Source organism: Choloepus didactylus, chromosome 14 (assembly GCF_015220235.1).
Source record: "Choloepus didactylus isolate mChoDid1 chromosome 14, mChoDid1.pri, whole genome shotgun sequence".
In the NCBI taxonomy this organism is placed as follows: Eukaryota; Metazoa; Chordata; class Mammalia; order Pilosa; family Megalonychidae; genus Choloepus; species Choloepus didactylus.
The window spans coordinates 52,437,022-52,452,176 of record NC_051320.1 but is presented as its reverse complement, the minus strand read 5'-3'; the positions used below and the strand labels follow the sequence as shown (position 1 = coordinate 52,452,176).

Here is a 15,155-nt window from a genome sequence, read left to right as displayed (position 1 = left end):
AACATTACATCCTAAATCACTAGGATACACATTCTTCTCTAGTGCTCACGGAACTTTCTCCAGAATAGATCATATGCTGGGACATAAAACAAGCCTCAATAAATTTAAAAAGATTGAAATTATTCAAAGCACATTCTCTGATCATAATGGAATACAATTAGAAGTCAATAACCATCAGAGACTTAGAAAATTCACAAATATCTGGAAGTTAAACAACACACTCCTAAACAATCAGTGGGTTAGAGAAGAAATAGCAAGAGAAATTTCTAAATACATAGAGATGAATGAAAATGAGAACCCAACATATCAAAACTTATGGGATGCATCAAAGGTGGTACTGGGGAAATTTATAGCTCTAAATGCATACATTAAAAAGGAAGAAAGAGCTAAAATCAAAGTACTAATGGAACAACTAAAGCAGTTAGAAAATGAACAGCAAACTAATCCTAAACCAAGGTTTAAAGCAGAAATAAATGACATAGAGAACAAAAAACAATAGAGAGAATAAATAACACCAGAAGTTGGTTGAGAAGATCAACAAGATTGACAAACCCCTAGCTAGATTGACAAAATCAAAAAGAGAGAAGACCCAAATAAACAAAATAATAAATGAGAGAGGCGACATTACTGCAGATCCCAAAGAAATTAAAAAAAATTATAAGAGGATACTATGAACAACTGCATGCCAACAAACTAGAAAATGTAGAGGAAATAGACAATTTCCTGGAAACACATGAACAGCCTAAACTGACCAGAGAAGAAACAGAAGACCTCAACCAACTAATCACAAGCAAAGAGATCCAATCAGTCATCAAAAAGCTTCCCACAAATAAATGCCCAGGGCCAGATGGCTTCATAGGAGAATTCTACCAAACTTTCCAAAAAGAACTGAAACCAATCTTACTTAAATTCTTTCAAAACATTGAAGAAAATGAAACACTACCTAACTCATTTTATGAAGCTAACCTCACCCTAATACCAAAACTAGGTAAAGATGCTACAAGAAATGAAAACTACAGGCCAATCTCCCTAATGAATATATATGTAAAAATTCTCAACAAAATACTTGCATATCGAATCCAAAGACACATTAAAAAAATCATACGCCATGTCCAAGTGGGGTTCTTCCCAGGCATGCAAGGATGTTTCAACATAAGAAAATCAACCAATGTAATACAACACATTAACAAATCAAAATGGAAAAACCAAATGATCATCTCAATAGATGCTGTAAAAGCATTCAACAAAATCCAGCATCCTTTTTTGATGAAAACACTTCAAAAGGTAGGAATTGAAGGAAACTTCCTCAATATGATAAAGGGCATATATGAAAAACTCACAACCAGCATAGTACTCAATGGTGCAAGACTGAAAGCCTTCCCTCTAAGATCCAGAATGAGACAAGGATGCCCGCTGTCACCACTGTTATTCAACATTGTGCTGGAAGTGCTAGCCAGAACAATCTGACAAGACAAAGAAATAAAAGGCATCCAAATTGGAAAGGGAGGAGTAAAACTGTCATTATTTGCAGATGATATGATCTTATATCTGGAACACCCTGAGAAATCAATGACATAGCTACTTCAGCTAATAAAAAAAATTAGCAAAGTAGCAGGATACAAGATGAATGCACATAAATCAGTAATGTTCCTATACACTAGAAATGACCTAACTGAAGAGACACTCAACAAAAAGATACCATTCTCAATAGCAACTAAAAAAATCAAGTACCTAGGAATAAATTTAACCAAGGATGTAAAAGACCTATATATAGAAAACTTTACTAAAAGAAATAGAAGGGGACCTAAAAAGATGGAAGAATATTCCTCGTTCATGTATAGAAAGGCTAAATGTCATTAAGATGCCTATTCTACCCAAACGCATCTACAGATTCAATGCAATCCCAATCAAAATTCCAACAACCTACTTTGCAGACTTGGAAAAGCTAGCTATCAAATTTATTTGGAAAGGGAAGATGCCTCTAAATGCTAAAAACACTCTAAAAAGAAAAACAAAGTGGGAGGACTTATACTCCCTGACTTTGACGCTTATTGTAAAGCCACAGTAGCCAAAACAGCATGGTACTGGCACAAAGATACACATATTGATCAATGGAATTGAATAGAGCATTCAGAGTTAGACCTCAGATTTATAGTTGACTGATCTTTGGTAAGGCCCCCAAAACCACTGAACTGGGACATAACAGTCTATTCAACAAACGGTGCTGGGAGAGCTGGCTATCCATATCCAAAAGAATGAAAGAGGACCCCTACCTTACACCCTACATAAAAATTAACTCAAAATGGATTAAAGACCTCAATATAAGAGATAGTACCATGAAACTCCTAAAAGATAATGTAGGAAAACATCTTCAAGACCTTGTATTATGAGGTCACTTCCTAGACCTTATGCCCAAAGAACAAGCAACAAAAGAAAAAATAGATAAATGGGAACTCCTCAAACTTAAAAGCTTCTGTACCTCAAAGGAATTTGTCAAAAAGGTGAAGAGGCAGCCAACTCAATGGGAAAAAAATATTTGGAAACCATGTATTTGACAAAAGACTGGTATCTTGCATACATAAAGAAATCCTACAACTCAATGACAGTAGTACAGACAGCCCAATTATAAAATGGGCAAAAGATATGAAAAGACAGTTCTCTGAAGAAGAAATACAAATGGACAAGAAACACATGGAAAATGTGCAGCTTCACTAGCTATTAGGGAGATGGACGACAATGAAGTAACATCTCACACCAATTAGAGTGGCTGCCATTAAACAAACAAGAAACTACAAAGCTGAAGAGGATGTGGAGAAATTGGAACTCTTACTCATTGTTGGTGGGACTGTATATTGGTATGGCCACTATGGAAAACAGTCTGGTGGGTTCCTTAGAAAACTAGATATAGAGTTACCCCTTGATCCAGCAATTGCACTTCTCAGTATACACCTGGAAGATCTGAAAGCAGTGACATGATCAGATATCTGCAAGCCAATGTTCATAGCAGCATTATTCACAATTGCCAAGAGATGGAAACAACCCAAATGTCCTTCAACAGATGAGTGGATAAACAAAATGTGGTATATATACACATGATGATATACTACGTGGCGGTAAGAAGGAACGATGTCATGAAACATATGACAAACATGGATGAAACTTGAAGACATAATGCTAAGCGAAATAAGCCAGGCACAAAAAGAGAAATATGTTACCACTAATGTGAACACTGTGAAAAATATAAAATAAATGGTTAAAACTGTAGAATGTTCAGGACCTAGTGACAGACAACAGATAGTGAAGGGGGAACAATAATCTAATAAGAACAGATAAGTTATGGAGGGTAAACTTAATGTTCTGGGAATGCTCAGGAACAACTATGGTTTGTTAATTTCTGGGGGTATGGTAGGAACAAGTTCACAGAACTCTAGTTATTTTAGGTTATTTGTTTTTCTTATTCCTTTGTTGGGTTATAGTCTGTTTATTTTCTTGGGGTAAGGTAGGAACATGTTGGAAGCAATGTAGTTATTTTAGGTTATTTGTTTTTTCTTATTACTTTGTTTCAGTTTTGTTTGAAATGTTTTTTTATTTTTTAAATTTTTTGATAAATTTAAAAAACAATGAATGAGTGTGAAAAAAAGTAAATGAACAATGTGGGGAGGAGGGGAATGGAATGTTTTAGATGTTCTTTTTTATTCTAATTTTCATTTTATTTTTTGGAGTAATGAAAATGTTCAAAGATTGATTGTGGTGATCAATGCACAACTATGAACAACTGATTGTACACTTTGAAGGATTGTATGTTATGCAAATATATCTCAATAAAAATGCAATTTAAAAAAAAAACAACCAAAAAAAACACATTGTCCCTGAGATAGACAAGCTACTAGGGGATACCATAGACGAGGTACTGACTAATATTTGGGCTCTTACTCACCTAGATTGAGTTTACAGTATTTAAAAAAAGAAGAAGAAGGAGAAGGAGAAGGGGGAGGGGGAGGAGGAGGAGGAGGAGAAGGAGAAGAAGAAGAAGAAGAAGAAGAAGAACAGCATCAAACATTCACTACATGGTCAAATAGGGTGGAAAGGGCAAAGAGACAAAGATTTAAGCCAAAGACTAAGAGAGAATATGGTGAGTCAGTGCCTGGAGTCAGGATGTAAACAGAACCAAGGTCTGGGGAGCCCACACAGAGGAGAATTGCAGAGATGCTGCTTTTAAAGATAAATCAGCTGATACCAACCTACCTGCTTAGTCCTATCATCTACTGAGGATGACAATGATAATGACCATGATCAAGATAAGACAGCAGCTACAATTTATTGCTTCTGTATGTGAGGTTCTGTGTCAAGTGCTTGACATACATGATCTCATTTTAATTCTCTAAACAACTCTCTGTATTCTCCCCAGGTTATAGATGAGGAAATAGGCTCAGAGTGGTTAAGTAATATGCAGAAGGTCACAACTTCTAAGCGGCAGAGCCAGCATTTGAATCCAGGACTGTCTGATTCTAAATCCCAGTCTCTGTATTGGTACTTTGTTAGTCTCCAAATCCCCCTGGTAGTGGTCGTTTCTGGTTGTACTTTTTCCAGGGGCCTAAGAAGCCAAAAGTTTCAGTTGAATGCCCAAGGACTTTAAGAGTCATCTTTAATATCGGTGACAGAGAGAGGGAGGTAAATAACACAGTCTTATTTATCTCCAGAAAGAAAGGGAGAACAAAAGCCCATGCACCTGTAAAATACTGGCTTGAGGTTACTCGGGATTCTTTGGGCTCATTTGCTACTGTAGATATTTTTCAAAAGGCACTGTATAAGCAAGCAACATTGCCATAATCCTGAAAAATTGAATTAAAAATGCATTAATTTCTCTTTACCGCTAGAGTTTTGGCAAAAACATGCCACGGAGAGGTGAGTTAAGCTTGTGCTTTCAATAGTCAGAAAGCTGAAAAATAGAAGGTGAGATATATATATATATATATATATATTTAAATTGTGAATGCAAAATAGCGGCCAAAAATAAAATTTTATGTAGGTTATAAGCAGATGAAAACTGATAGTCTGTTAGAAATGCAAACAGACCATTAATTGTAGCAGCCCCACAAAGCACCACAGTAATATGCAGTTTGCAATACTTTACTGAAATTTACATAACTATCTAGTCTCCTCTCAGGTTCCAGAGATTCTATGTTTGATAAGCAACAATTCAAAAGGTTAGTCACCTCATCTATACTATTATTCAACTTCTATGAACATTGAACAGTGACACCTTTAATATCATGCAAACTGGTAGGCCTGCCTCTGGTTACTTTTTTACTCACTCAGTCCACCACCACTGTGTGCCAGATACTGTGTGTAGTCCTGGGGATACCAGGATGAATAAGACACATAGTCTTATTTGTCTCTAGAGCTGGAGAAAGAATTGTAAACAAATAACCCCAGCAGAGTTTGGACACACTAACCAGAGAATAAAACAAAAATATGATGTTAGGGTTTATCTCCTTATCAGATAGCTGCAATTATAATCCACCAGTATGACAGTGACACTAAATAAGTTGTTTCACTTCCTTCCTTCCAGCTTTCTTCTCCTCCTTTCTTCCTTCCTTCCTTTTTCCCTTTCTCCCACCATTCTTTGCTCCCTTACTCCTTTTCTTAATCAATAAGAATATCCAGCCATTAGTTAGAAAGACTAGATAATAATAGCATTTTACATGTATTAAAAACTTACTATGTGCAGGCACCAACGACATTATTTCACTTAATCCTCACAAAGCTCCAGACGGAAGGTATAATCATTACTCCCTTGTTACAAATGAAACTGAGGTACAGAGAGTTTGCTCAATTTGCCAAAATCACACGTGGCAAGTGGCTGAACAAAGACCCAGACATTGTGATTCCAGAATTTCAGATCCATAGTACACTGCCTGGCTCCATCCATTAAGAGGTAGTATGCATGTCACACTACCTGCAGCAATCATAAGAATTCTGTGAGTAAAGAACATTTCAGAATTTCTAACAAAAGGCCTTCTAAACAAAGAATCTACCTTTCAAAAATCAGAGAGGGGAAAAGAAAAGGATGATGCAAAGAAAAAAATGCAATATTTACAGTGGGTCTTCTCTGGTTTCCCCTCTTGGGAGCACAGTGGGCCTCCATCTGCATAAATGATGAGAATTGGCATTCTGCTTGATTACTGCGCATCTGTTACGGTCCTCAGAGTGAATTAGGCAAAATAAAATAAGGGAGTAATGGAGCCTACTAATTGAGGTTGGCCTTGTTGTACCATTTTGAGTCACGATGGTTATTTTCCTTGTTTTATAATCCTGAAGGCAAATGCCCCAAAAATTGCAGTAATATTTCCAAACCATTTAAATCAAGCTTGATAGCTAATTATCCTAAGGTCACGCCAAAGAACCAAACCACCAGGACATTAAAAATCCAAGACAGTCTAAGTGCAAACTATGCAGCATTAATTTTTTCCCATTAGAGGGGGACAAGCTTTTTTACTTTCAAAGAATAACTGGCTTTCAAAAATCATCCAAAATAGACCTCTTAAGACATTTCACCTCTGCTTTGAATGTTTTAAGATGTCCCTCTGATTACACAAATGTTCATATTAAAGCTCATCAAGATGCTTTCTTAAAATGCAAAAATGTTTTATGAATTGTCATGGCTTTAATCAATAGCCCTCTTTGAAGCTATTTAACTCCCAGGATGTAGCCCAACCAGTGCTTCAATTATATCATTTACTGAGTCTGTATTAATTATCATTACAAAGATTGATTTATACAATTTTTCACATCTCTCTCACCAGATGATCTACCATTCTCCCTCTGTGACGTGCCATAAACATCACCTGGACTCACTCATTCCTCTCCGCAGGTGCATGTTTAATCAGATCTTAGCTTCACACTGGACTGCTCCTTGTCCTCCTCCTCTTCACTCTAACACCACAGCACACAAAGACCAAGGGATATAAAATATAAGCTGGTAGGAGTCACAGAGCCAAGTTCTATCAACAACTCTCTCCCCCCTCAAAGAAGTTCCACCCAGTGCGGTGATGCAATTTTCACAGTAAAGTGAAGGGAGAGCTTACACTTTCATAGCTGATTAAAACTTACAGTTGGTGTTCAATTATCTGGAGCAATGGAGAAAATGACTAGAAAAAAATGTATATTTGACACTGGGAGTACAATAGTGGGAGTATATTTGGCCTCAGTAAGTTTACCTTCTGAATTATATTTTACCTGGACTTATACAAAAATTACTTTGCATTCATGGGCTCACATGTTGAGAAAGCAGGAGGCAGAAGTTCCAAGGTGTAGGGCATTGCAAGGAAGCCAGCCTAGAATTCTAAATTACCTTGGGTGATCCAAAACGGGGATAATAGAGAAAGGGAAATTTTACCTTTATTTTCCTACAAAATATAAAAACTGGATTAATGGGAATATCTCAATATCTAAAAGCCAAAGTAGTCAACTTTCCCTGCAGACCACCTCCTTACCTCTCCCAACCCATTACATTTCTCATCATTCTCGGTCCCCAAACTGGGATCCTTAAGCAGAGGTCACAAACTCAAATGCCTATAGGACCCAAGCAGGTAACAAAAATGAATGAAATGTAAGAAAGAGAAAGACAGTGGAGGGAAATTGTGGCAAATCCCATCCACCAAAAGGAGTTGCCGGCTAATCCACTCCAGCTGAAGCTTGCCTTAAAGAACATACCAGATGTCATCAGATCTGGTTTTTCTCTAAAAACTTATTTTTATGTAAAACTTATGATGTTTAAATATCGGGCTGAACACAAATTCATCCCATGGTTTTTGATCCTTGCCATACTATCAACGTTGACTCCACCTCTTTACCCCTTCAAATCCAATCAGTCTCCAAGTTCTGATCCTTTTGTTCATATTCTACTTCCCGCTATCTCTTCCTTCCCATTCCCACTGCCCTCATTATTTTACATCTGCACTCTTACAGCAGTATCCTTTCTTTTTCCAGTGCATGTTATGTAGTCACCAAATTCATCTTTCTAAAACAGAAGTTCTCAAATTTAACATGCATTTAGAATCACATAGAGGGCTTGGTAAACCACATACTTCTGGGCCTTACCCTCAGAGTTTCTGATTTAGTGGGTATGAAGTGGGGCCTGATAATTTGCATACCAACAAGCTCCTAGGTGAGGCTTGATGATGCTGTTCCAGAGACCACATTTAGACATCCACTCTAAAACCTTACCACACAGCTCTAACACATTCAGTGTTTCTCCATTTCCTCCGTATTAAATGCAAAAATCCTCAATCTGATAGTCTAGAATCTCTATAACCTGGCCTCTTCCTCTCACTCTAAAATTACATTTTTCTGCTTCCTCTGAAACCTTCTAGCTTCAGTCAATCTGGTCTAGTCACGTATTAGCGAAATTTATCATGCACTCCCACTTTCATGCCTTGATCATGCATAGAATGCCTTTCATTTTCCTTCCTCTTGTTCAAGTTCTACGTTTTCACTGTGTACCACCCAAGACCCACATCCTCAATGAAACCAGCCCCACTCTGACTTTTATTTTCTCCTCTAGACCCCTATAGCATTAGCTCTCCAGGTTGCTTGGTGCAATCTAAAGAGCATGGACTTCGGATCCAGAAACTCTTGACTAGTTCTTCTACAAGATGTATAACTTAACTAACCATTTAACCATTCTGAACATGTTTCTCCTTCAGTAAAAGAGATTCCAATATACACTTCCAGTGGATTGCATAAAGAATTAAGTGAAAAAATATATATATTTAAGTCCCTAGAGAAGCATGGTAAAAGTAGGTGCTTAATAAATGTTAATTTCCTTCTGTTTCAGTTTGCTAAAGCTGCCAAAATGCAATATACCAGAAATGGACTGGCTTTTAACAATGGGGATCTATTAGCTTACAAGTTTCAATTCTAAGACCATAAGTCCATGAAAATGTCCAAATTAAGGCATCAACAGGAGGATACCCTCTCTGAAGAATGGCTGCCGGCACCTGGGATACCTTTACCACATGGGAAGGCACATGACTGGCATCTGCTGGTCCTTCTCTCCCAGGTTTCGTTGCTTTCAGTTTTTGGCTTCAGTGGCTCCCTCTGTGGGTCCTCTCTTAGCTTCTCTGGGGCTTTTCTTTCTAAACTCTCTTGGTTTTTTTCTGTCTTTTATCCTATCACAAAGGACTCCAGTAGAAGGATTAGACCCACCTTGAATGGGCTGGGTCACCTCCCAATTGAAATAACTTTACCAGAAAGTCCCACCTACAATTGGTCTACACCTACAGGAATGGATTAAAAGAACATGACCTTTTCTGGGGTACATAACAGCTTCAAAGTAACACAACTTCTTACATCCTTTTTCCCCAATCATGCACTTAGTACTAAATCAAAAATATATTCTAGTCATTTATATTTTAAGCTTACCCCCTCTCTCTTTTAGTTAGAATATTCCTGAAGGACAAAAGCATGTCTAACTCATCTTAGCAACCCTAGTGCCTAGCAATTTCTGAACAGTTGGTAAGTTCTCAATAAATACTACATATATAATTAGTTTGAGAAATACAAGGTAAATGAGTTCCATTGAGAAGATTTTCTCTGTAGAACTTAAACTTTTTAATAATTATATTTATCCTTAAAATATCCCTCATGACAAAGGCAGTTGGCAAAGTGCCATTATCCCTATTTTACATATGGAAACACTGAAAAGAATCCACTAGGGAGTCCAAGTTGATATTCAATGGTGAATGAAAGAAGGGTCATTATAACAGCATCAATAAAGAAAAGGTCCTCTCTCTGAAGTAAATTTGAACACAAGAACACTAATAATGGTAATCAAGAGAAATAACAATGAACTTGGAGATGATGCTGGCAAAAAGTAGCTGACTTTCTTTTGAGGACATCTGTTATGTAGTGATGCAATTCTTACACATCCAAAATGGCTGATGAATATTGAAAATTGCACTGACAGGATCAAATCAAGCTAGTAAAAATACATTTCCTGTCCTCTAGAGGATTCTCTAATTTTGAAGCCAAGCAGCAACAACTTAAAATATATATTCTGTTCTCTAGTATTACTGACTTCTACCAATATCCCCATTCAGAACCCAACAAAAACCACTGCCATCAAAGAGTGAAATACCTGTCAGAGAGAAGGGAGCTCTTTTCTTCAATCAGTAGCTCAAAACTTCATTGTTCATGAATGTTGCAGCAGAAAAAAATATATAATCTGGCATATTGGGCATCTATATATTTTCCTTCAAATAGAAAACAAAGTGCCCTAAAAGTACAAATTACTTTGAATTTATTAGGCAGTTTGGTCATGAAAGCACCAGGAATTGAGCCACCTAGTTTGTCGTAAGAGCCCTGCCACAATTTTCTATATAACCTTACACAAATTCATTCCTTCAATTGTCATTTCCTGAGGTACTACTATGTATCAAACATTATATTAGATACAGACAAAAACTATATAATCCATGTCTTTCTGGAACTTACAGTCTAGTTGTAGAGATAGGCAACTGGAGTAGTCAGCACAGCTGTTCACCAAACTCATATCCTTTTCACTCCAGGCATAAAAACAGACCAAATTTTCTAGCCTCCATATGACTGCATTCTGGCCAGTGGAAAGTGAGTGGAAGTGATGTATGTTGTATCAAGGCCTGGCCAGGAAACCCTCTCTCTTCTTTTTTTTAAATGCAGTTTTACTGAGATATAATCACATAACATACAATCATTCAAAGTGTACAATCAGTTGTTCACAGTATCGTCATATAGTTGTGCATTCATCACCACAATCTCTGAACATTTGCATTACTCCAAAAAAATAAAATTAAAATTAAAATTAAAAAGAACATCCAAAACATCTCATTCCCACCCTCCCCTCAATTGTTCATTTACTTTTTTAATACAGTTTAATTGAGATATACTCACATACCCTACAGTCATCCACAGTGTACAATTGTTCACAGCACCATCATGAATTTGTGTATTCATCACCAGAATCAATTTTTTAACCTTTTCCTTAATCCAAAATAAAAATAAAAGCAAAAGAGAACACCTAAATCTCCTCCATCCCACCCTATTCTTCATCTAATTTTTGTGCCCATTTTTCCACTCATCTGTCCATACACTGGATAAAGGGAGTGCGAGCCACAAAGTGGAAACCTCTCTCTTGATCATCTACTCTCTCATTCTCTCCTTGTTTGCCAGTTGGATGCAGAGGTCCCTGAAAAGAACTCCAAGGTCTTAGGGGTGATGGAGCCACAAAATGGAAGGAGCCTAGGTTTCTGAATTACTGTACAGAAGGCCTTCTGCTGAATACCCCCTTGCAACTATTGTGTGAGCAAGAAAGAAACTCCTACTGTATTAAATGACTAATATTTGAGGTTGCTTGTTACAATAGTTAGTCTATCCTACCAAACCATGAACAAAAATTACTTTCAAGACATTATGATACAGAGTATGCACAGGATGACATGGAATACTAAAAAGGGGTAGCTCACTTTGGCTGGAGCTGGATATCTGGTAGGCCTTCCTAGAAGAAGAAACACTTAAGATGAACCTTGAAAGACAGTGTGACACAGTGAAGAAGGGAATGGATGGCAAGCAGAGGAAAAAGCTTATGAAGTCATGGAACTTTGAGGAAATGTTGTACATTGGGAAAGTTTAAGGGATTTCTGACTACTGGAATGTAGAGTGATGCTGGGAGAAGGAGCTGCACAATATATATTTGTTGACATGAATGATAAAGAGCAGAATAGAAGTGATTTTGTAACTACTATAAATGATGGATAAGGAAAAAGAAAAGAGTGATCAAGGACTATCTGCCTTAGAAGATAGAATTGATGGCATTATATTCACTGAGAGACAAAATGCAGGAGAAAGAGGTGAAAAATTAGAGGATGAGTTCAGTTTCAAACAAACTGAAACTGAAATGGGATATGGGATATCCAAAAAAATAATGAGCAGGCAGTTGGCTATATGGTCCTGGAGCTCACAGCAGTGACATGGAGAGAGAGTGGGTTTGGAAACTGCCACACTATTGAAGGCGGTTGAGGCCACAGGCATGATGGGATTGCTTAGGTGGATGACGGCCTAAAGTGTATTTGACAACTAGAGAGCTATTTGTGACCTCAACAAGTTCCATTTCAGTGTTGACAAAAGCCAGGTTAAAATGGGCTACAGCATGAATGAGATGAGAAAATAGAGACAGAAATTCAGAATACACTTGAAGGCAACTTTGTTCCAAAAACAATTAGCTAGGTGTACAAAGAGACAGAGTATGTTTCATTTTGGTTTTTATTTTTCAAGATGGAAGACTTCAACATGTGAATATGCTGAGTTACTCATTCTAATCCTCTGAACTTTTGTTTCCTTACCTCTAAAATGGGGTAATAATGCCCCTTCTTCTTGGCCGTTGGGTTGTCAAAACAAATAAGATGACATATGAAAGATTCAAAATACAGGTAAAGAGCAATGTTATATATTTCTATATTTTGAAGGAATGGAGTTCTAAAAGTTAAAAGTCCATTGAAATATGAATGCTATAAAATTAATAAAAAATTTTAATCAGTCTAGATCTATAAATATTAAGGAAAATGCCCATTTAACACACATCACAAGTTGTTGACCCAAATCTTAGACTTTTAAGTCCTGTATTGGATAAAATGCTTCTAGTGTTCTAAGCTTATAGCCTGAGTTCCAGATGTCTTCATTATTTAAAAAAAAAAAACAAAAAAAACAACCAATGAAATCTGGCAGATCACTGTGCATTAAGTCATCTGGGAATTTATTAGTCTTATGAGTAGTAGTTCTTAAATAAGGATTCTTGGCATTCACCCAGTTTCAGAAAACAACAGACTATCTCCATAATTCAGGTCTCATGACCAGTGAAATCATGGTGAATGGCCACAGCTTGCTGGGTGTGTTATTCCAAGGGCTAAGTGAGGTTTCTGGTAAGTAAGCTAGCCATATTAGGACTTCCCTCCTGGGAAGAGTTAACCATTCAAAGGAATATAGTCCAATCATTATTTCACTAGTCATGAAATCTGTAAAGACTCTACTAAGAACATTATTTTTAGTACTGTGACATCAGTATAACTAGTTTTTCTCCCATAAAACTTCTAATAAGTGGTTTTAACATGCCCTATCTTCCTCCCATGGGAAGATATCTTATCCTTGTAAAAGAAAAACATATCTTTCCTTCTCTCTGTACTTTTGGATAATTCCTCTCAGACTGGGTTTCCTAGTTGCTGACATTTCCTCCTCAGTCATTTAATTTCCAAGAGCATGGGGTGCTAATTAAGGTCAAGCATCTGTGTCTCAAGCTCCAAATGGCAGTTGTGCAGAATAAACTTCCCTTTACAATAGATTCTTAAAATATCCAGTCTTGACACCCAAATAAACCCTATCTGCAATTATTTCTGCATGTTTTGTTTTTTTTTTTTAATCATAGAGGAACTAGGCTGCAACACTGAGATGGTACTTCTTTCATCCATGTTCTTCAAATATTTTATCATCAATATATGGCACTACCATATATATCCATTAAGCTAGGCTAAATATCTGCAGGTCAATTTTTAGACTTTTTATCCACTGTAATACTGAATTTCATCCTATGATTGAGGATCAGTAAAGCACTATAGCATTACCACAATCAGAACTACAAAGATAAAAACAAACCTTATGTTGTCCTCAAACAATACTACCAAACATTTATAGAGGCCTTTATAGCTAATCAATTATCTCATAAGTTTATCTCATTTAGTCTTAAAATAATTTTGTAAATTTATTATTTTTCATCATTGCTGGTTAATAGAGGAGAAAGCTAAGATCCAGAGAGTTTAGGAACATTCCCAACACATTTGTTAAAGGGCAGAGCCAGGTCTAAACCCCAGGTTATCTGATTCCCCAAATCTTTCTACTACACCATAGATAACCCCCCACTCCCAAACATGTAACCCATTCTATTTTTATTTCACTTCTCTAGCAACAATGAAAAATGACCTGGCTTCCTCTGAAGTCATTAGAAATCTGTGATCAAACACAAATGTGAATTTGGTTCTCCTTCCAATGAAAATATGTAATATATTAGTTATATAAGGAGTGATATAGGATATTCATGGATGTGGAAAGCTTTTTATAGGAAGGCACAAATGATTTTTGGAATCCTGAAAAGGCCAAGAAGGAAAATTCTAGGAACAAGAAGTATTTTCAGTTAAATGGCTTGTTTTGATTTCTTAAGGGCTTCTCTTTTGTGGTTTTTTGGAAGAATTTCAAATGAAAAAAAATGACCAACCTGTAGATGGATAAGGAAGTCACTGATCGAATGAGGGATGCCAAAGCCCCCACTTTGGCAGCTTCTGCTGCCCCCCAAAGTCGGTATTGCACTGTCCTTGAGTAGCCGACATAAGGTTGGTTGTAAACAACAATCTTCCCTTTTGCTTCTGGGGCCCTTCTCTGCAGTTCTTCAAAAGAGGTCACCACCAGAACTTCTGCTGTAATGCCTAGAAATAAAAGTCATACAGGATTAACTTATGGTTTCTGTTCAGCCAGGTTGAATTGGTATACAAAAGGTCACACATACTCCAGCTGCTACATCTGGCAAACTGGTTTCAGAGGATTAAAGTTTTAGAGCCATTTACCATGGGAGAAAGATTGTGGGACTGTCTCCCAAGACAGAGAAAAGACATTCAAAATAATAAACATACAACTCGTAACGTCTTTTAATTCACATGGCCAGTTGGTATTAAATCACAAATTGTTTGAGGAGAGAGATTTTTTTTTAATTTCCCACCCAAAGAAGTCATGAATTTCACAGACTGACAGTGATTATTTATAATGGAAATACAATTCAAAGTGTTCCCCTTGGGATTAATAAAACACATATTTATCTTTTCATAAAACTATTTTGATATGTTGCTAAACAACCTACATTGACATCATAAAAAGTATGGCAGTCTGTGAAGAATGCTTTTGGAAGTCAATGTTCTTCATAAATCCAACTTTTAGCAAATAGTTAATGTAACCTCTCCCAAGAACCACAAAAAGTTAGCTTGTTTTCTTTCCTCCTTTGTACTGAACACTTTTAAGTGATGTAGAAACTTCCCATGCTTCTCAATTTACAGTACTTACTCATCATCAAACACATCACT

At 36.7% G+C, this 15,155-nt stretch overlaps 1 protein-coding gene across 2 annotated transcripts in view; it reads right to left on the bottom strand.

The window, feature by feature from the left end:
- The window catches only part of CPQ (carboxypeptidase Q), a 533,282-nt gene that overhangs the window by 338,495 nt on the left and 179,632 nt on the right, over positions 1-15,155 (bottom strand). For both annotated transcript variants that reach the window (XM_037802736.1, XM_037802738.1), the window contains exon 3: positions 14,300-14,507. In XM_037802736.1, the coding sequence (XP_037658664.1) occupies positions 14,300-14,507 (208 nt within the window). The remainder of the gene's footprint in view (positions 1-14,299; positions 14,508-15,155) is intronic.